The sequence below is a fragment of the Theropithecus gelada genome, chromosome 7b (genome assembly GCF_003255815.1).
Source record: "Theropithecus gelada isolate Dixy chromosome 7b, Tgel_1.0, whole genome shotgun sequence".
NCBI lineage: Eukaryota > Metazoa > Chordata > Mammalia > Primates > Cercopithecidae > Theropithecus > Theropithecus gelada.
The window spans coordinates 71,090,738-71,113,317 of NC_037675.1; the positions used below are offsets into that span (position 1 = coordinate 71,090,738).

Here is a 22,580-nt window from a genome sequence, read left to right on the forward strand (position 1 = left end):
GAGTTCGGGGAAACCCAGGATGAGCTGTCATTCTGAGTAACAGGCTTGTGCAGGTGCTGACTAGCTTGACTTCCCTTGATTCAGTGCAAACCTTGGGGCCCTGTATGCAGTCCTGGTCTCTTTGTAAAATGCAGGTGTGTGTGTTGCTGAGTGCCAGAGATTTTGGAGCCTAGATACTTTCCTCATTTGTATGTGGGCCTACCTAAGAATATGTTTTCTCTGGGTTCACCAAAGTGATTCCGGGCCTTTAGGGCCAGGAGAGTGAAGGGGCAAGAAATCTAAATTTTATAAACCTGTGGTCGGGGGTGAGCGGGTAGAGGTAGTGGGGATTCTGAGGCAGCTCCAAGCAGTCTGCTTTTAAACATTTGTCGTAGGAACAGCCTGTACTCTGGTACGTTGTAAATCGACACCCCGATTGCCTTTGTGTAATGAATTTGGACTTTTGTGCAGCAGCTGAGAAAGAACCTCTTGAGCTGTTGTGTGGTGTGGCTGCCTGCCAGTCAGCAGCACACTCTGAGCAGCCTCGCCAGCTCCCTCTGTGCAGCCGCGTGTGCTGGAGCGGTACCTTGCATTATTGGACCTTGATTTTGTAAGGATGAGTTGAAAATGGACAAATGAAATTACTAATGGTAGTTGTAAGGGTAGGTCTTCTAAAGTTGATAGAATTGAAAGATTTTTAAATTCAATGAATGTGCCAGAAGTGAGAAATCTTCAGTGTCAGTTGAACACTCTTTGTAAGTCTACAGCCCTGCTCAGTTGTGAAGAGGAAAAAACACACATAGCCAAAGAATAACCTGGGTTATGTTGTCCAAGATTGTTTCTAAAAGACAGGCTATAATTAGGTATTTTATTATCTTTGTTGGCTTTCTGAGTTGACTTTCTTATAATATGTAGACCTATTGTTTGACTATGAGGTTCCTTGCTAGGGAAGTAGGGGGACTACCTGCAACAGGTGTGCAAAAACAAAACCCTTTTTGTAAGTGTAAAAGGCCCTTCCAGAGCCCTGAGTATACATTATATGTTGACTATTAGTTTGTTTTCACACTGCTGATAAAGACATACCCGAGACTGGGCAATTTACAAAAGAAAGAGATTTAATTGGACTTACATTTCCATGTGGTGGGGGAAGCCCTCCCACTCATGGTGGAAGGCAAGGAAAAGCAAGTTACATCTTACATGGATGACAGCAGGCAAAAAGAGAGCTTGTGCAGAGAAACTCCGTTTTTAAAACCATCAAATCTTGTGAGACCCATTCACTATCATGAGAACAACACGGGAAAGACGCACACCCATGATTCAGTCATCTCCCACCAGGTTCGTCCAACAACATGTGGGAATTATGGGAGCTACAAGATGTGATTTGGGGCCGGGCGCGGTGGCTCACGCCTGTAATCCCAGCACTTTGGGAGGCCGAGGCGGGCGGATCACAAGGTCAGGAGATCGAGACCACAGTGAAACCCCGTCTCTACTAAAAATACAAAAAATTAGCCGGGCGCGGTGGTGGGCGCCTGTAGTCCCAGCTACTCAGGAGGCTGAGGCAGGAGAATGGCGTGAACCCAGGAGGCGGAGCTTGCAGTGAGCCGAGATCGCGCCACTGCACTCCAGCCTGGGCGACAGCGCGAGACTCCGTCTCAAAAAAAAAAAAAAAAAAAAAAAAAAGATGTGATTTGGGTGGGGACACAGAGTCAAACCATATCATTGACCTAGTCTCTTCGCGTATTAATTAGTACTTTTCCCCACATATTGTACTTATTTATATGCTAATTTCTGCCATCTTTATTCTATTTAGATACATTTAGCCTATGATTTTGTTTTATTTTATTTTGAGTCAGAGTCTTGCTCTGTTGCTGAAGCTGGAATGCAGTGGCATGATCCTGGCTGACTGCAACCTCTACCTCCCAGGTTCAAGTGATTCTCCTGCCTTAGCTTCCTGAGTAGCTGGAGTTACAAGCACCTGCCACCATGCCCAGCTAATTTTTTTTTCTTTCTCTCTTTTTTTTTTTGAGACAGAGTTTCGCTCTTGTCACCCAGGCTGGAGTGCAATGGCAGAATCTTGGCTTACTGCAACCTCTGCCTCCTGGGTTCAGGCAATTCTCCTGCCTCAGCCTCCTGAGTAGCTGGGATTACAGGCACCCGCCACTATGCCTGACTAATTTTTGTATTTTTAGTAGAGACGGGATTTTACCATATTGGCCAGGCTGGTCTCGAACTCCTGACTTCAGGTAATTTGCCCGCCTTGGTCTCCCAAAGTGCTGGGATTACAGGTGTGAACCACTGCACCTGGCTTAATTTTTGTATTTTTAGTAGAGTCGGGTTTTCGCCATGTTGGCCAGGCTGTTCTCGAACTGCTGACCTCAGGTGATCTGCCTGCTTCGGCCTCCCAAAGTGCTGGGATTACAGGCGTGAGCCACCGCGCCTAGCCTATGATTTTAAGCTGTCACATGGGCTTTTATTTAAAAGGCTGGCCTGCTCAAACATTGCTAGCCTTTTATAATTTAAAACCCCAGGTTTGGGGAGGTTAAGAGAAAACAACCAAAAAGTAAACCGGCTCTTAGACTGTGAACTTTCTCATACTCTCTAGTCTTAATCCCTAACTGGGTAAACTTGTTATGTATGTGCTTTAAACGACAAAGTTTTTAAGAAAAACTAACCAACATACCACATTCTGGGGTACTATTATAATAGAAAAGAGAAAAATCTCTCTAATTATAGCAGTAGTGCGGGCTTCTCCCATGCCTAGCTGGCCATGACATGGAGTTGATAAGCATACAGTGTCTTTCATACTTGCCATTACAACATGTTAATTAAGAGAATTCAGCTGTGGCACCAGCTGGGGATGTCTGGCTTTGTGGAAGATTGCAATTAGATGATTTTTTTTCTTTCTTTCTTTTCTTTTTTCCCTTTTCAACTTTGGTGGAATGCCTTTGAGTAGGGGCTTTTAGTCTCAGCAGTATAAATACTTTATAATGTGCCTAATTATGTAATTATACAGTTATATTCTTCTGTGTACACATACATTGTTTTATGAATTTGTATCCCCTTTTCTAATACATGAAACATCTAGCCTGCTTTTTGGTTGTTGTGGTAGAGCCAGACTCCATTCTGCATTGGGCAGAAAGAGGAGGACTAGATGTATTCACTGATTAGCCTCTGATTGTGATCTGCCCTACTTCTGTTCCTCTTCCACCTCCCTCTTGACCCTCTGTCTCCCAAATAATTAGCATCTTAGTAGTTACCTAGCAAAGTCAAGGTAATTTAAATAAAATTAGATTGTATAATACTCTATCTTTCCATTAATTTGCAAGTGTAGTCCTTCAAAGTGTGTAGTGTTATTTTTCCCAGTCTTCTGTTCTAGGCAGTTATAGAGCTTGAGCCTGGACGTGAGAGCTTATGCATGCATGCAGGCACAATGGGACCCATTGATTTCTGGCATTCAGCTTGTGCATAGAGGACCTGTGACCCCAGCTGTTAGAACCAGGACGTGGGAGCAGCTGCTTTCTGGATCCAGTCCTCCAGGGATAGGCCATCTGCTGCCATGTGAGAGAACCCTGGGAAAGAAACTGACCACAAGATATCTTTGTATTCCTTTTCTGTGTGCTCCAACCCCTTTAGTTCTTTCCTGTCACCTCTCACCTAGGCAAACTCAAGAGGCATGATCAATCTGCACTGGAAAACTCGCAATGGGTTTTCCGTTTTCTTCCCCTTTCCCCACTCCACCCTGTCAGCACATCCAGCTCATTGGAAAATAGTTTCCAGGGGATGTAGGCAGATTTATATGGGCAGCTTCTTCAGTGGGATTGGTAGTATTTAGCAGGCTTTCATTTTATTATGAATAACATGGCTTTGCATTATAGGCCTAGAAGTGTCCTTAAAATCTCATCTCATGGAAGAGGAACCCAAGATTCCACATTCTTTAGCCTTGCATTCAGGGCCTACCCTCTTCTGGCACCAGCCTGATTTTCTAAATCTTTAGTTATCTCCTGCTAAACTTGGAAACATTTGCTAATTTCTCCATACACATACCACCTCTTCTTGCTTCTCTGCCTTTGTTTGTGCCTGTATCTCTCCCACCAGATTCTTCTCTCTCTACTTTATCGCCATCATAATCCTTTATCCTGTGCTCACTATCCTACTTCCCCTGAAGTTGGAGCTCTAATACCATTTCTGCAATCTTCTTTGGTCTCTTCCCCATTGGATTAATCCTTCTTCAAAACTTTCTGTAGTCCATATTGATTTCTAACATATGTCCATTATAGTCATTTATTAGAAAGCTCCTAGAGTGTAGGACCAATATCTTTTTATCTTTCCACTTGCCCACCTTCATTGCCTGCCACAGTGCTTTTGGTACTTAGTAAAAACTTGTTGAAAAAATGAATGGTAGAATTAAGCTGAGGGAAGAGAAAAAAAGAAGAACAAATGGATAAATATAATCCTTACATGGATTCTGGAAGAGAAACAGTAGATATTACTATTATTTTAATCCTGTTGGGGCACCTTATCTGTATTCCCAAAGAGACTGAAATCTCCTCAAGGGCATACCATGTGTATTATTTGCTCTTGAATTTCTAGCACCAGCCTAACACATAGTTAGTGCTTAATAGAAATTCATTAAATGAATGAAGGAATTTGTTAGGAAAGTGAAACCCGGTGAGAATAAGAATCAACACTCGTAAATGCTTTTTAAAATTTATTTAATTTTTTGAGATGGAGTCACCCAGGCTGTCACCCAGGCTGGAGTGCAGTGGCGCGATCTCCGCTTACTGAAGCCTCCGCCTCCTGGGTTCAAGCGATTCTCGTGCCAAGGCTCCCGAGTAGCTGGAATTACAGGCGTGCGCCACATCGCCTGGCTAATTTTTGTATTTTTGGTGGAGACAAGGTTTTACCATGTTGGCCAGGCTGGTCTCGATCTCCTGGTCTCGAGTGATCCACCTGCCTTAGTCTCCGGAAGTGCTGGGATTACGGGCCTAAGCCACCATGCCCATGTTTTTTTACTCTCTTTTGAGTGAAAGTTATTAAACCTGCTGTCTGGAGGACAAGAGATTAAAGGTATTTTCTGTACATCAATGGGGCATTTAGACATAGTTATCTACCAACATGCAGTGTGTGTGAATCTGTTTGAGGCATTATCTTCTGACCAGGCATCTCAGACTGGTCAGTCAAAAGTGGCTTGCGAGAGTCTAGGGTCCAAAGAGCCAGACAGGCCATGACAGGTGACAGGGGCATGGTCCTCACCCTGATAAATAAGCGTGGTTGAGACTCTACTCCTGACTGTTAGCTAGTTTAGGCCCAGATTTCACTATTTTGAGGTTACTTTGTTTTACTAGAGCCTGACCAGTATGTACACAGGCTAGCATCAAAGGCAAGTCCTAGACCTTCAGGGCCACGCATCCATCCTTCTTTGGACTTTGCAGCAGGCTTGAATGCATTCATGTTGTTTTTGAAGATCCTTAAAGTGGCTAAGTGTGGCTTCCTCAGAAAAAAGCATGTGGGAAGGATTCACAGAGAATGCTTGTAGGAGGAGCAGAGGAATCTTCCAGGAGCACTGTATGCTGAGCAAGATACAAAAGTTCAAAGTAGTGAAGAAGAGAACTCCTAGGGGGGTTTGACTCTTCACTGTCCAGAATCAGTTGGTGAAAGTTCCCCTCTAGGGAAGTGCAAAGGAAATCGAGAAGGCATGGCAAACTGCTTTTCCTGTGGTGGTCATTTGAGAGAAGCTGATTTAAAATTTTGTGGTTTAAGATTGTTCAAAACAGAGACTCTCATCCCGCACAAGATGGAGGAGGAAGAATATCTAGGTCAATGGACTTGGTAACTTCCGCTCCACCTGCATGTGCACAGCAAGTCCAGGGTTCCTTAGGCTTGTTGTTTCAGAGGCAATAGAGATGAGACTTGTGGCTTCATCCAGCCTTCTCCCCCCACACCAAAAAACCACACACCTTTTATTGTCTCTTTTGTATTTGTAGTCCCTGTCTCATGGTGGGACCCTGCCCCTCAGAATGCACAGGTCTCACTTCATGGCATGCCTTAGATCCAATCACATCTCCTTCTTCAGAAAAGACCATTCAGAGCTGGGCGTAGTGGCTCACATCTGTAATCCTAGCTAGCACTTTGGGAGGTCGAAGCAGGTGCATCACCTGAGGTCAGGAGTTCAAGACCAGCCCAGGCAACATGGCAAAACCCTGTCCTTACTAAAAATACAAAAAATTAGCCGGACTTGGTGGTATGCACCTATAATCACAGCTACTCAAGAGGCTGAGGCATGAGAATTGCTTGAACCTGGGAGGAGGCGGAGGTTGCAGTGAGCCAAGACGAGATCGCGCCACTGCACACCAGCCAGGCAACAGAGCAAGACTTTGTCTCAAAACAACAACAACGACAAAAAACCCATTCAGACCTCTACCCCTCAACTGCTAGTGAGTGTTTCTCAAAGACCTGTGGTGTTTGCTGCTTTTGGGCCATTGCATCCTCAGTGGATTTCTGTTACCATCCATAACTAGAGTTTACTGGTGTTTCCTTTCTTTCTTCGCAGTTGTCTAGGCCTTTGTGAATAGCAGTGGCCTGTTGAGTGCCTAAGAGAATCAGCACACTGCCTGACCCCCTGTTTGGAGGTATGTGGCAGAGGCTGTTTATTTCAGGCTTTGGCAGTGATAATCCAGTGGCCTCGTGTGCTCTGAGCAGTGGCAGAAAGGCAGCCCTCTAATTCCAGGTCACATCCCCATTCTGCATTTAGTGACAACCTTCCTTTCACATATCCCTCTTACAAGTCTTGTGTTCTCAGCTGGGCATGTTGGCTTACGCCTCTAATCCCAGTACTTCAGGAGGCTGAGACGGGTGGATTACCTGAGGTCAGGAGTTCAAGACCATCCTGGCCAACGTGGTGAAACCCTGTCTCTACTGAAAATACAAAAATTAGCCCAGTGTGGTGGCACATGCCTGTAGTCCCAGCTACTCAGGAGCTGAGGCAGGAGAATCGCTTGAACCCGGGAGGCGGAGGTTGCAGTGAGCTGAGATTGTGCCACTGCACTCCAGCCTGGGTGACAGAGTGAGACTCCGTCTCAAAAAAAAAAGAAGTCAGTTCTCAGCGGAAAATGCCCGCGTATCTTCTCCCACTTGCAGCTTTGGTGTCTGTGATCCTTAAATAGCTCCATTGTGTGTAGTACACAGAAATTAGTAAGGAAACTGTCTTGCCTTTTCCCTCCACTTCTCTGGAAAAATGTGGCCCCAATTGAGATATGAACTGAGTCATCTGGGTACAACTAAACTTACCAGGCCATATTCTTCTCCAGAGAGGAATTATAGCAGCTTTTGTCCATATGTATCCCACCCCTATGTTATACTTTGTAGGTCTTGGGGTAAATTTTTTCTGGTGGTATCAGAAAAAATTAAGAAGCTTCCTTACAATAGGTAGACGGGCCAGCCAGTTTGAATCCAGACTCTAGTACTTAGTATCCAGGTGACCTCAGTCCATTACTGAATTTTTCAGAGCCTCAGTTTTTTCTGAACAAATCAAGTTTTATACCACCTTCTTCCTGGGGTGGAAGAATTTAATAGGATAACGCTTTTAAAGTACCAGTGCAGTGCCTGGTGATAAATGTTAATTCTCTCCCTTACTTGTATCCTTTCGGCAACATAGATCATTAAATTTGTTTTAAATTTGACTGTGTGTTTCTTGAGGCCGTGCTGTGTATGCCTGGCACTGTACTTAGCATTAGGAGTTACCATTAGATGGTAGAATTGGAAACAAAACCACAATTTTGGCCTTTGTACCCAAGAGTCCAACCCTGTTTTAAATTCTAAGCCAGACTCCTAATTCAGTTGTCACCTGCTCATCAGCTTTCTTTCTGAGCTGCCCTAAGCAGCCATCTGGGCCTTTCTTGAGAGGACCAGCCACCTCCTCTGGGAGATGAGGAATTCTGAGAGGGGAGAGCAAACACATTCTTTAGCTCAGGTAGGTAATATGGTAAAGGAGATGAGAACAAGAAGTGACCATTGCTGATGAGGGAAAAATAAGCATTCTCTGCTTTTTCTTAAGCCTTTAACTGCCACTGTCAAGGGAAACAGTAACACTTGCTAATACAGGTGGAATAGTCTGGCTCCCTATCTCCAGTGTCATCCCACCATCCTGGGGGAGGAGGTAGGAGACAGCTGTGGGCTCTGCTCTGTAGGTCACTGTACTGACCTAGCGGTGGTAGTGGCTTTGGGCATTGAGTGGCCTAGCCCTGTACCTGGAGCAGCAGGATAAAGGAGAGTGGTCCCCCTGCCCCTTCTTGTAGCAGTCGTAACAGTGGGAGGAGGAGGGGTGCCCAACCCCAGCTGGCAGCCTATTTCCCTGGGTCCCTGAGCTGCAAGAACAAGAGGAGGTGAAAGGGTAACAGGCCATATGGAGTCCATTTATCAGCCAAGAGCAGCCTGGGCTGTATTGTCGAGAAGGGGAAGTGAAAAAGGAGTTGGCTTATTACTGAGCTGGAACGAGGAGAGAGCAAACAGCATCCTCCAAAGTGCTTACCCTGGTCTGTTTTCTGCCTGCCCCCTCTCCAAATATCCAGAAATTTCTGAAATAATCCTTTTTCTTTTTACCAAAGTCTTTGCCCATTCAAAAAATCAGAGATAAGGGTTTAGTTTGCTACATGAAAATCTATCAGTGCCTGATAATGTGCCAGGCATAGTACAAGACCCTTTCAAGTATGCAGTTTTGTTAGTCCACTAAAAAAACCTGTGGAGCTGGATATTGGCTGCTAAGGACTAAGGCTCAGAGGAGTTATGGCAGGTGACAAGGCTGCAGAGCAGGCCCCTGGGTCAAACCCAGATTCATCTGTCTGACCCCCAAGACCATGCTAGTACTCCATGTGGCTCTGGTCCTGTTAGGTAGGCAGTGTATTTTCACAGTTAGGTACCAATTTGGAGAACACAAGTTGTACGCTGGAGAGGGATTCTCTTTGCCGTTGTCTGTTATTGACTCATCTCAAATAAAAAATCATTGTGGCTCATTGCAGTTGAAAACAAGACAGTGTCTTGAAATGACAAAATTTTGCAAATCACATTGGTTTTCTACTAAGCATCTATCTGCTGGATTCTTTGTCAGGTACTAGGGATACAAAAATGGGCAGAACAAGTCTCTGCCCTGTGGCTTAGGTGTGCAAATTGGTGGTTAGTGGAGAAATGGAGGAAGGACCAACCTGTGAGAAAACCTGCAGAGACTGCAACATGGTGATAGGTTACAAATAGGAGTGAAGATAATGTAATGGGAACCCAGAGGAGGAATAATGAAGCTGCTGTTATTGAACACTTAGTGTGTGACAGACTCATTACCAGGTACTTTACCTGCATAGTTGTGATTAACCTTTTGAATCCCCATGTTACAAATGAGGAAACTGAGGAATAGGCAGATCTCCCCAGGACTACCCAGTGGGTAACTGTTGGAGCCGTGTGCAACCCCAGGCAGTGTAAGTCTCAGCCCAAGCTGATAAGCTCCACCCTGTGCTACTCGTTGTTTCTCTCTGGCCATGCCTGGGAAGGTGGCCTTGGAACCTTGGAGATGGGTGGGATTCCAGCTGACTGCATGTGCTTTCAGGTCAGGGTTTCTAGGCTGGGAGAGAAACAGTGCTTTTTACTGAATGACTAAGGACTTCAGAGGCTTAGGTGCCAAAAGCACTTTCTTTTATTGAACCTGTGCCTCAAACATGAAAACTCCAGGTGACAGGGAGGAACTGAGGGGCCCAGACCTGAAACAAGATGGACAGGTCCGAGGCTTGTCCCACCTGTCGGTTGCTGATCTTCCGAGGAGGGCTTAGGCTGAGCCTCTTTTAGGAAGGCAGTGGTGGGGGCCCGGGAAGAGCCACAGGAGGTAGCCTGAGCCATGGGTGGTTTCTCCCTGTGTTCTCCCACCCCAGCTCTGGTACCACACCCTGAAAACGGCTTGAGCTACTGCAGGCTGGCTCTCCCCCAGTGAGTGGGAAGTTCTCATGAGAAAAGGGATCCTGGCTGGACAATAGGCTTCCTGTCTGACTGCTGGGAAGATTTGTCTCATAGGAGAGGAAGGTTGCAAATGGCATGAGAAACCATCTCACTTCCCTCTCACTGCAGCGTGATTTAGACTTCACTATTTGCGGGGGTCAGGAAGCCAGAAGGCTGGGCAGAGCCATGGACCAGAGCAGCTCCAGGTATCTCTTAAGTAATGGGACTCCTGCCTGTTTTCCGGCTCTCACCACAAATCCACAGCAGGAATCTGTCCCGATGCAGGAGTTTCTGCATGGACAGGATGATCTCTAGCCCCTAACACCTTGTGCAGTATCCAAAACCACAGTGGTTGCGGGACTTTTGTGAAGGAACCTTGGGGAGGTAGTGAGGCCCGCCAACTTGAGACACATTTGTAAATGTCAGAAGAGATCTCAGAGGTGATCTGGTTCAGGGCCTTTGTGGATTGAAACTGAGGCCCAGAGGCTATGGGCAGTACCTAGATTGTCCTTGTCACTGGACTGTGCTGTCTGACTCCTTGACAGATTATGGGTATGGCAGAAGCCTGGCTCTGAGACCCTCTGATACTGCCCAGTGCTGTGGAGTGGGAATACAGCCTTCTGGGGTTCAAATCCTAACTGTGCCACCCACCTGCTGAGTGAAATTGAGCAAGTATCTCAACCCCTGGCTCAATTTGCTTATCTGTGTAATGCAGTGTTATGTTTCTAGAGGGTTTTTTGTGAGGCTTAAATGAGTTGCACATGTAAAGTGCTCAGATAGTGCCTGGCCTATAGTCAGTGAACGCGAGCTGTTATTATTAGGAGGCTTCAGAAGAAACCTTTTGACCGTATCAGATGTGATCACTTGTTTTTTCTTCTTTGTATTTGTCTGGAATGCTCCAATTCCAACTTGCCTGGGAGGCTTTCTTTAGGGGAATCACCTTCCCTTGGAAAAAGACTGTTCATACTAGGGTATAACTCTTTCTTTTTTATGCTGTATACAGTAGCTGGATGTCTCCAAAGCTGCAGGCTGAGCACATCAAAGGGGGAAATGAGCCACAGAACAGAACCTGGCAGGTTTCCTGATGCCCTGCACCCCTCAGCAGGCCCTGCTTAACTTAGTGGTCAGGCTTGCAGCTTAGAAGCCAGAATTCCTGGTGAATCCAGCCCCGCCAATTACAAATGTGTGGCTTGAGGCAGATCACTCAACTCAGTTAAGCCTTATTGTCCTTATCTGTAAAGCAGAGAAAATATAGTACCTGCTTCATGTAGAGAGAGAACTCAGAAGAGTTCTTGGCACAGGTAATAAACTATCTGTTCACAATAATTACTGTTTTCCTTATCTTATGTCCCAAACAAACAAAAGTATACATTTAAACACCTTTGTTTTCTGTATTGACCTTGCTTTTTCTCTGGATCTCTTTGCTTCTACAAACCATTGAAGATTAGAAGTAGAAATACAACCTTTATATATAAGAAAGGGTTTTGAGAATAAGCACATAAACAGTGCTTTTCTAAACTTTAAGAGACCCTCCAGGAGGCTGAGGCAGGAGAATGGTGTGAACCCGGGAGGCAGAGCTTACAGTGAGCCAAGATTGCGCCACTGCACTCCAGCCTGGGTGACAGAGCGAGACTCCGTCTCAAAAAAAAAAAAAAAGAGAGACCCTCAGTGCTAAATGCCTCCTCCTTTCCACATCTTCAGCCTCACATTTCATGCCCTGTGGTGTGGTTCTGAACCTTTTCCACTGTTTTCAGATCCCCAGACCTATCCTCTTGACTGTTGGCCAAGGACTCCTTCACTGAGACTCTGCTGTCCACTACGATAGCCACTACTAGGCAGCCGCATGTGGTGACTGAGAACTTGAAATGTGTTTAGTCTGAGTTGAGATGTGCTATAAGTGTAACCGGAAAGGGGTCCAGATTCAGACCCCAAGAGAGAGTCCTTGGATCTCCCACAAGAAAGAATTCAGGGCGAGTCCACAGAGTAAAGTGAAAGCAAGTTTATGAAGAAAGTAAAGGAATGAAAGAATGGCTACTGTACAGACAGAGCAGTGTGGCATGGACTGCTCGACTGAGTATATTTATGGTTATTTCTTGATTATATGCTAAACAAGGAGTGGATTATGCGTTAGTTTTCCAGGAAAGGGGTGGGAATTCCTGGAACCGAGGGTTCCTCCCCTTTTCAGACCGTATAGGATAACTTCCTGTGTTGCCATGGCATTTGTAAACTGTCATGGCTATGGTCGGGGAGTGTCTTTTAGCATGCTACTGCATTATAATTAGCATATAATGAGCAGTGAGGACACCGGAGGTCACTTTCATCGCCATCTTGGTTTTGATGGATTTTGGTCAACTTCTCTGCCCAACCTGTTTTATCGGTGTGGTCTTTGTGACCTGTATCTTGTGTCTCATCCTGTGATTTAGAATGCCTAACCTCTTGGGAATGCAGCCCAGTGGGTCTCAGCCTCATTTTACCCAGCCCCTATTCAAGATGGAGTCGCTTTCATGCAGATGCCTCTTATATAAGTGTACAGACTACTATGAGAAAAAGAATATAAAGTATCTCATTAGTGAATTTTTATGTTGACTACATGTTGAGATGTAATCAGTCATGTATTTTTTCATATGTTGGGTTAAATAAAATATTAAGATTAATTTCACCTGTTTCCATTTATGTTCCTAATTGGCTACTAGAACATTTTAAATTACATCTGTAGCCATGTTATATTTCTTTTGGACAGCTTTGTGCTAGGTTTATGATTTCCTTCCATTCCTTCCTCCTCAGTTTCTACTTTTTCTTCTTTGCCTCAGGCTCTTACCCTCCCTGGGTGCAGAAGAATGATCATCTGGCCAGAAAGACACCCCAGGCTATTAGAAAAGCTCATATTTGAGTATCTTGTTTCACATTTAACACTTACATTTCATTGGTTTAGGGTAGAGTTGGCTGTGACCATGTCTGTCTTCTCTAGGTCGTAGGCTTTTGGCGGGGCATGGTTCTGTTACCAGAAAGAGGTCCAGATCCAGACCCCAAGAGAGGATTCTTGGATCTCACACAAGAAATGATTTAGGAAAGTCCATAGAGTAAAGTGAAAACAAGTTGATTAGGAAAGTAAAGGGGCTGGGTGCAGTGGCTCACGCCTGTAATCCCAATACTTTGGGAGGCCGAGGCAGGCAGATCACTTGAGGTCAGGAGTTCGAGACCAGCCTGGTCAACATGGTGAAACCCTGTCTCTACCGAAAATACAAAAGTTAACCGGGTGTGGTGGCACATGCCTGTAGTTCCAACTACTCAGGAGGCTGAAGCAGGAGAATTGCTTGAACCCATGAGGCAGACGTTGCAGTGAGCCCAGATCTTGCAGTGAGCCCAGATCGGCACCGCACTCCAGCCTGGGCAACAGGGCCAGACTCACCACAGACAAACAAAAAATGCACTCTAGATAATTTAAATGTAACCTTCCCCAACTCAACCCTAATCCCTTTGAGGCTGCACGCATGTCACACTGATCTTTATATTCCCTACTTTCCACAGCTTGTTTTGTAGGAGCTCAAGTATTTGTTCTGTTTGTTAAATTGAATGCTTTGACCTCATTTTGTTCTCTTTGTTAAATTGAGTGCTTTGACCTTGGGGGCCTTTCTTGGAGGTTATTTTGCTTTGCTTGTTTTGGAATGTTGTAAAAATTTGTTTTGTTTTAATTTGCCTCCTCCTTCTGAAAGGCTGGCCTGCAAAACCAACAAAAGCAGGGAACCTTTAAAAGGGCTGGTGAGGGTCCTCAGCACTTAGTTTCTGCTGAGGGTGTCAGGCTGAGGCGATGGAGGTGATGGACGTATCAACTAGATCATTTTGCGTCTCATCTGAATTGTTACCAGGGTGGATTTTGACTGAATGCCTACCGTGTGCACTCCCTGTGCTCACTGAAAGCCTAAGTGGCTGTGGGACAGAATGGAAAGCAGAGGAAGCTAAAGATAATTCATTGATTTTTTTCCCCCCTGTAAAATTGTCTGGCTTTCTCCTTTTCTTTTTAAAATTATGTGACACTGCCACATCAGTTAAGTTCATTGCCTTCCCAGAGTTAAGTATGGAGCTTCCTTCTGCAGACCTGGAATTGTCAGAGAATGATCCTGGTGCACAGATCAAGACAGTTTCTTGCCTAGACTGTGGCTTCTGGAAGCCTTTGGGCAATTTCTTTGCCATGTGAGTTTTGCTTTTTTTTTTTAGTGTTCTTCCCAGGCATCACTGAGAGGGTCCTCTTCAATACCTGCCGTTGGCCAGGACTCTGCTCTTGGTCAAGAGGATCGTATTTTTTCACGTGTTCTTTTTCTTTTCTTTTCTTCTCTTTTTTCTTTTCTTTCTTTCTTTTTTCTTTTCTTTTCTTTTCTTTCTTTCTTTCTTTCTTTTTTTTTAAACAGAGTCTCACTCTATCGCCCAGGCTAGAGTGCAGTGGTACAATCTCGGCTCACTGCAATCTCTGCCTCATGGGTTCAAGCAATTCTTGTGCCTCAGTCTCCTGAGTAGCTGGGTCTAGAGGTGTGCATCACCACACCTGGCTAATTTTTGTATTTTTAGTAGAGATGGGGATTCACCATATTGACCAGGCTGGTCTCGAACTCCTGACTTCAAGTGATCTGCCCACCTTGACCTCCCAAAGCGCTGGGATTGTAGGTGTGAGCCACAGTACCCGGCCTTTTCACATGTTCTTAGTGTCTTAAAATGACTTGCCTTTTTTTGGGGGGGACCCTTTCTTCTTAGGTCTCCTTATTTCTTCTTTGAACCTGGAGCAGCATCTTATGACATACTTCAACTTATTTCTTTTCTATGACCTTCATAGATGGGCATAAAAGAATTTTTGTACTCAGTTTATTTTGCCATACTGAAGTGGTGTTGTCTGAACCTGAGGTTCATTGCCCCACAGCCATGGAAAATTAGGATGCAGACACACCAGAGTGAGGTTAAGAGTGGAAGTTTTATAAGCGAAAGAAAGAGAAGAGCTCTCTGCATAGAGAGGGATCCCAGAGAAAATGGATTGCCACTTCTGCAGTAAAATGAAGAAGGTTTTATAGATGAACTTGAGGAGACCATTTACGTAGGGGACGAAAGATTGGTTGGACCAGGTGTGCCATTTGCATAGTTGTAGAATAGCTGGCTGTCCCACCCTAATCTTTTTTATGCAGATAAGTTCTCTACCTGGTGGGCACCATGTTGCCTGGTCCTTACTGTACACGTGGTGACAAAGAGAAGGGAAGATGGAGCTTCCACGTTGAACATTCCTGGCTTCCAGGTAGCCCTTTTCTATTGGCACAGCTGCTGGCATTCACCTGTGCAAGCTTCCAGCTTGCTTATCTATGCAGCTTGATTTTTCAGGCTGCTCTTTGTTAGAAAAGAAACGATTTTGAGGCTGCTTTTCCTTAAAAGGGAAACCTTGCTGAGGACTGTTTTGCCCTCACCATCTGCCTAAATAATTTCTTTCTAGCTCCTGTATCAATACTAGGATTGCTATAATGTTGACATAATCTAAGGGGTCTCTCTTACCTCTAGTCCCTTTACATCAAATTATAAATTTGCTTTTCTTATAATGCTACCCTTCTCAAGAACCTTCAGTGACTTCCCCTTTTCTTTGACTATAATTATAAATATCTCCTTTTGCAAGGAAGATCCTCTACAAGATGGTTTCATCACTCTTCATGTTATTTTTTTGGACTTTTAAAAAATTATTCAACCCAGCCAAACTGGGCTACTTGCTGTTCTCTGAACTTAACCTACATTTTCCCACTTCAGTGCATTTACTTCAGACTATCATCTCCCTTCCTGATGAAGTGAAGCCCCATCTGAAATGCTCCTTCCTCGGAAATCCTTTTCTAGGCTCCCCTATTCCTGCTTTGAACTTCGTCTCTTGTGGCACAAATCACATTATTTGACATGTGTTAGAATAAATTTGTATATAGAGTATCTTTGGAAGAATGTGGTAGAAACTGGTGCAGTGCCTTTGAAGAGTGGAACCAAGTGACCAGGGGACAGGAGAAAGGCTTGCTTTTCACTGTGTACTCTTTGAATTTTATACCGTGTATGTTTCCCATGAGTCTGTTTTCTTTGTTTTGTTTTGTTTTTTGTTTTTTATTTTTTGTTTTGTTTTGTTTTTTTGTATAAGTATTTTAAATAACAAAAACCTGATCCCTAAAACATTACAAGAAAATACTGGAGAGTATGTTTATAACCTCAGAGTAGAGAAAATGTCCTTAAACCAGAAACCATAAAGAGAATGATTTTTTAAATATATGTGTGCACTTAATGGTCATATCCCTATTTGGCAAGAAGGACCTGAGGTGCTTATGTTTTTATCCTTTTTCAGAGCATAGCACAGTGATCCCCTACTCAGAATCAGTAAGTATTAGTTGAATTGAAATGAAACTGAATTGCAAGTCACTTCTTTGCAGGCCTCACCTTTTTTTTTTTTTGACTTATCATGAGTGCTAGGTGACCTCCAGGGTCCCACTCAAAGATTCTGTGGAGATGTGCGTTTTATGGAAAGAGATACCCAGCGAAGCAGGAGTGGCTTTAGAATCAGCAGCTCTTCCCCTGAGACTATCCTTCCCAGCAGATTGGACTTGTGCGTGGGTCCTGCCTGCTTTCAGAAGCTGCCCTGGGGTGCTCAGCATTAATTATGCCGAGGAAATGAACCAATTAGACACAGTCCAAGGAGAGCCAGGGAGTAAGTCAGGGAGATCTGTGGCAGGCCTGCTGCCCTGAACAAAAGAGGGAAAGTGTAAAGGCTAAAGCAGTTTGCGGAGGTTTCTTTGGAAATCTAGCTGGCCAGTGCTCTGAACTACTTAGCCAAAGTTAAAGAGCACCAGAAGGAGTGTTTGTGTTTGTCTTCCTCCTGTTCAAGACCCTGGTGGTGGAGTAGAATAGGGACAAGTTGGGTTCTTAGAGGGGACTCGGGGGAGCTTACTGGGGCTCATCTCCTAGTTTCAGAGAAGCTGCCAGACTTCTCTGGATCCCTGTGGCACCTACCCAGCTTTGTTTTGTTAATAGCATTTTTTTTTAGTGGCATCACCTAAAAAAAGAAAAGAAAAAGTGTCTTTTCTCCCCATCTCAAGTGATAAGCAAGTTGAGGGTAGGGAGCCATCATCTGTTTTTCATTTGGTGTCCGCTCCCCAACCTGGCTGGCAGTCAGCTTGCTTAACAGCCATTTATAGATTGGAAAGAAGTGGCATGGGTGAGAGAGGCTGTGAGCGCACAGCCGCAGGGTGGTGTGGTCTGCCCATCTTGTGGATGAGAAACTGCCTTATCTTGGACAGTCAGGCACTGCGGTGTGACTCCCAGTCACTCCAGGCCTGTTAGAGGAAATGAGAAAAAGAAAATGACCGTTCTTATTCTCATACAGATGTCCTTGTGATATTCAGGATGGGGGCAGGGTATTTGTCAGCAAAATTGAATTTCGTTTAGAAAACTTTTGGTCTTTAGTGCATTCATGGTTGCCTGGCCATTCTACCTTGCCCAACATTCCAAACAGTGATTCTTTAGTGCCCCCACTTTTACTGTTTTGGCTGGTAATGCCCAGCAGTCCACCACCTGGGGACTTCAGTTTTGCAGTGTGTGTCCAGAGTGGAATCAGAGGCTGTCCTTTTCCTCCTCAGGGTCACTCAGACCTTCCAGATCCTCTGACTTACCATTCCTGCAACTTGTCAGCGTTCCCACCACACCTAGGCACTGCCTGCCATCTCCCTAACCAGTTTCAAGAGGGCAAAGGGGAGGTAACCTTGACACCCATACCCCTTAAAGGCCGTGCCCCTCATGGGGTAGAAGCAGTGTCTGCTAGTGGAAAGAGCAGAAGTTTAGGATCAAAAGATTTGAATGTGACCCCAAGCCTGATATTTACCCTGCTATAAGCTTGGCTAAAAGTCACTTAACTTTTGTGGCCCTCAGTGTCTTCATCTTCAAAGGAGAGTAATGATAGCTGTCTCACAGAGTTGTCAGGACAAATAAGATAGGAGGTGAAGGTGCTTTTGAAACTAGGCAGTCCTGTATATCAGTGGAAAATGTGGGATTTATTACGGGATAGAGACAGGTGGTGCCATTGACTACTATAGTCAGAGAATGGAAGATGCACAGGGGGTTTGGGAAGCCTCCCAGGGAATCCATCAGAAATCCCCTCTCAGGCCAAGAGTGCATGTTTTTATTATATTATGGAGTCTTTTCTGACATTGATAGTGGAAACAAGGCCAACATTTTACCTCCTTTCACTCTGATTTATTGTGTGTGTTACAAGCTTTATTACATAATACAGGCTTTATTAAAACATATTATGTCTAGATCTCTATAGGTTCAAGACTTTATAGAGTCGGCCGTTAATTTATGGATGGAATTCTCTTAAGGCATGGTGGGGAGGGAGGGGAAATGTTGCAAGCAGCCACACTTCCCCTGTTGCCAGTGTACTTCCCCTCTGTCAGTGGCAGCCTGAGTTTCCAGGGTTTGGTTAACAACTCCTCCAAGGAAAGGGTTCTTTGCTCCTCTTGTGTTTCCTGTGGAGGCCTTCAGAGCTGTGTCACTGAGAGCAGACTCCTACTGTATACCTCACCACTGTACCCCTGCGCTCTCCCTGTCTTTGCAGTGTGCCCCCTACCACCGGAGCCAGAGAATGGTGGCTACATCTGCCACCCCCGGCCCTGCAGAGACCCCCTGACAGCGGGCAGTGTCATCGAATACCTGTGTGCTGAAGGCTACATGTTGAAGGGCGATTACAAATACCTGACGTGTAAGAATGGCGAGTGGAAACCAGCCATGGAGATTAGCTGCCGTCTCAACGAGGGTCAGTCTGGCAGTTAAAAAAGGGATGCTGCTGGGGTTCTGCTTTCTGTTAACTCACAGGACACAATGCATGCTTCCTCCAGAGCACCCTTTGCTGTGGTGCAGCCCAGCCCCATTTGATGCTCTGCAGCCTCCCTTTCTTGGGTCTTCATGTCTTTATGGAAGATACTTGAGGTTGCTGGTGCATGTCCTATTGCATTTCATTGAGCCATCTGCTGTGCTCTGTAAAGCCTCTTTGATGTTCAAGATCTCGTTCGCCTGACCAAGTGCTGGTGATCCTTGGCCATGTTCTGCTCTCACAGTGAGCACAATGCTAATACCTTCTCTAGTGTCTCTTCCATTTCATTTTTCCTTGAATGGAGCTACAGACCAGCTGGACAAAAGACTTCCCACCCTTCCTGCTTCCTCCTGTCTTGCATGACAGGAAAAGCCAACTGCAGGAAAGTGTGTCACATGACCATCTTTGTGCTTCCCACTCAGGCTTCAAGACCAGAGCATGTTTAACCCACGACACCCCACAAGTGGGTGGGAACCAACCTGAGAGTTACAATTAAAGCTGTGGATCTTAAGACAAGGTTTTATTACAGCCCAGTTTCTGTAAACTAATCCTGCCACTTGGGGAGAACATAGGTAGAACTTAAGATGGTGGAAGGATGTGCCCAGTTAAATGGTCCATGTTTACAAACTTGCTTTTGAGGATGGGATCAAAGTGGCTTATAAAGGTAAAATCTCTAGTGTTAAGTGAGTTTATGTATCAGATGGACCTCAAAGATTGGAAGTGAAGGGAATTTTTATTCAGGAAACAGGATAGGGAAATGGTCCTTTTCCAGGAGAACTGTGTATATATAGGTCATTGTAAGCTGTTATTCCTGAAATGACCCTGTCCATAGGATGTCTATATTGCCTCATTCAGGAGGCATTTGACAAGATCAGCTGTGGGGCCCGTCAGCTGTTTTGTGTATTTGGGTACAAAACCCTTCTGATGATGGCTTGTTTTTATAGATAAAGACACCCACACATCACTTGGGGTCCCCACGCTGTCTATAGTGGCTTCTACTGCCAGCTCCGTGGCGCTCATTCTCCTCCTCGTGGTGCTGTTTGTGCTGCTGCAGCCAAAGCTGAAGTCTTTCCATCATAGCAGGTGAGCCCAGTGGCAGAGCTGCTGTGAGACAGGCAGGTGCAAGCATCACTGTGGGGGCCAGTCTTTGGTGGAGGGTTGCTAGTGGCCTGCCAATCTCTGTGGATCTGTGTGTGTCCAGGGAGTGGGGAGGACCCTGCCATGTGTTAAACTCCTAGATGTGCCTACCGTTGTGCTTATTGCTTTGCATACATTATCTTAATCCTCATAGGAACATTGCAGATGAGGAAGTTGAGGCTCAGAGAGGTTAAGTTATTCACTCAGGGTTATACCTCTAGATGACAGCAGAGCTCAGAACTGAAGCTGGGCGCAGTGGCTCACGCCTGTAATCCCAGCACTTAGGGAGGCCAGGGTGGGCGGATCACCTGAGGTCAGGAGTTCGAGACCAGCTTGACCACCATGGCGAAACCTTGTCTGTACTAAAAATACAAAACAATTAGCTGGGTGTGGTGGTGCGCACCTGTAGTCCCAGCTACTCAGGAGGCTGAGGCAGGAGAATCACTTGAACCCATGAGGCAGAGTTTGCAGTGAGCCGAGATCGCACCACTGCGCTCTGTCCCATAAAAAACTGAAATCTGTTCAATTCCAAAGCCATGTCATTTTGCCTACACCAGTGGTTCTCAAAGCGTGGTTCCAGCAGCATCAGGATCATGGAACTTGTTAGGATCAACCAAATGAGAAGTTCTAGGGGTGAGGCCCCAGTGATATTGTTTAACAAGCTGTCCGGGTGATTTTGATGCACACTTAAGTTTGTGAGCCACTATCCTGTACTCTTGGTTCCCAGTCCTGGCTGCAATATAGAGGCACCTGGGGGAGTTGAAAAACAAATATCAACACTTGGGCCTCCATTCCCATTCTGATTTATTTGGTTTGGAATGGAACCCTGGCATTCACTTTTTATAAAAAACTTCTCAGTTTTTCTGTGCAGCTAGGATTGAGAAGCACTGCACCACACTGAGGAGAAACAGAGGAAGTGGATTTTCTTGCCTGCCTTTATCAGTTTCCTTTTCCAGTCTAGTGCTTTAGCCACAAGTTGTCTAGGGGTGGGAGCATGAAGGGTGGGGCTGATGGTGCTGGCCCTGTGTGGATTCCCAATGATGGACTTTTCTTCCAGGCCATTGTGGCTTCTGCAGTTGCTTGGCCCTTCCTGGCAGTTCCTCATTCCCTCTTGAGGAGTAACATTTTTTATATATCTTCACAGTCCTTCATCAGTCACTGTTATAACTCACAAACATAAAAGGCCAAACTAAACTGCAGTCAGTAAAATGTTCCAAGTTTGGATTTACAGACAAGGACCAGGCTGGATTTAATCTCTGTGTACTATGTGTGATTTTCTTTCTTTTGCTTTGTTTTTGGGAAGAGGCTAGCAGTTATTTTTAAAGGCTATTAATTAATAGGATGAAGAGAATTTGAAGGGGATTATTTACTTGAAATAATCAGCTATTTCCACCTAAAGTCAAACTGATCAGTTCTGCATCTCATCTAAATTAGGGAGTTTTCCCCCCCACTATAGTTAACTTGTAAGTTTGTTAAAAGTAACTGGCTAGTTTTGCTTGATTTGAGGGAAGATTTGGTTTTCATTGTAGACCCCATTTAAATTTTGTGCTGTGTACATATATTACTTTTTAAGCCAAATACTATTTTGAGTAATAAAAATCAAGCGCATACCCGTGTACACACTGCTTTCTTTTTTGTCTTTTTCTGAGACAGGGTCTCACTCATGTTGCCCAGGCTGGAGTGCAGTGGCGTGATCACGGCCTACTGCAGCCTCAACTTCCCTGGGCTCAGGTGACCCTCCCACCTCAGCCTCCCTAGTAGCCGTGACCACAGGCATGTGCCACCATACCCAGCTAATTTTTTTGTATTTTTTGTAGATACGGGTTTCACCATGTTGCCAGGCTGGTCTTGAATCCTGGTCTCAAGCAGTCTGCCCACCTCAGCTTCCTAAAGTGCTCCCATCAAATTTTCCCTTCCTTCCAAAACTCTCTGCCACTTCTCTCCTCTCAGAGTGTAGGTAGCACAGATTTTACTTCCAAGAGCAGGTGAGGAAATTGAGAACTACTAACAGCAATCTAGCAACAATAATATGGTCCGGCAGCAGAGCATCTGTATTTCTTGAAGTGATGAGCTGAAAGGACACAGCATCACCTAGGATTGGCCTGAATCCAGTCCTGAGGAAACTATTAGACAAGTCCGGATTGTGGGACATTCTTTGAGACAGCTGGCCTGGACTCTTAAAAACAAAAAAGTCAATGTAATGAAAGAAAAACTGGTGGACTGTTTAACAGATTAAATGAGATGAAAGAGACAGGACAATTAAATGCAATACATGATACTTAATTGGGTCCTGGATGAAAAGAAGACTGCAGCTGAAGTAGAAATATTTTTGGAGCCGGGCGCGGTGGCTCAAGCCTGTAATCCCAGCACTTTGGGAGGCCGAGACGGGCGGATCACGAGGTCAGGAGATCGAGACCATCCTGGCTAACATGGTGAAACCCCGTCTCTATTAAGAAATACAAAAAACTAGCCGGGCGAGGTGGCGGGCGTCTGTAGTCCCAGCTACTCAGGAGGCTGAGGCCGGAGAATGGCGTGAACCCGGGAGGCGGAGCTTGCAGTGAGCTGAGATCCGGCCACTGCACTCCAGCCTGGGTGACAGAGCGAGACTCCGTCTCAAAAAAAAAAAAAA

General features: G+C 45.1%; 1 protein-coding gene across 2 annotated transcripts in view; it reads left to right on the forward strand.

Moving 5' to 3' along the window:
- SUSD6 (sushi domain containing 6) overlaps positions 1 to 22,580 on the forward strand; it is a 104,013-nt gene that overhangs the window by 74,498 nt on the left and 6,935 nt on the right. For both annotated transcript variants that reach the window (XM_025392910.1, XM_025392911.1), the window contains exons 3-4: positions 18,560 to 18,757; positions 19,759 to 19,897. In XM_025392910.1, the coding sequence (XP_025248695.1) occupies positions 18,560 to 18,757; positions 19,759 to 19,897 (337 nt within the window). The remainder of the gene's footprint in view (positions 1 to 18,559; positions 18,758 to 19,758; positions 19,898 to 22,580) is intronic.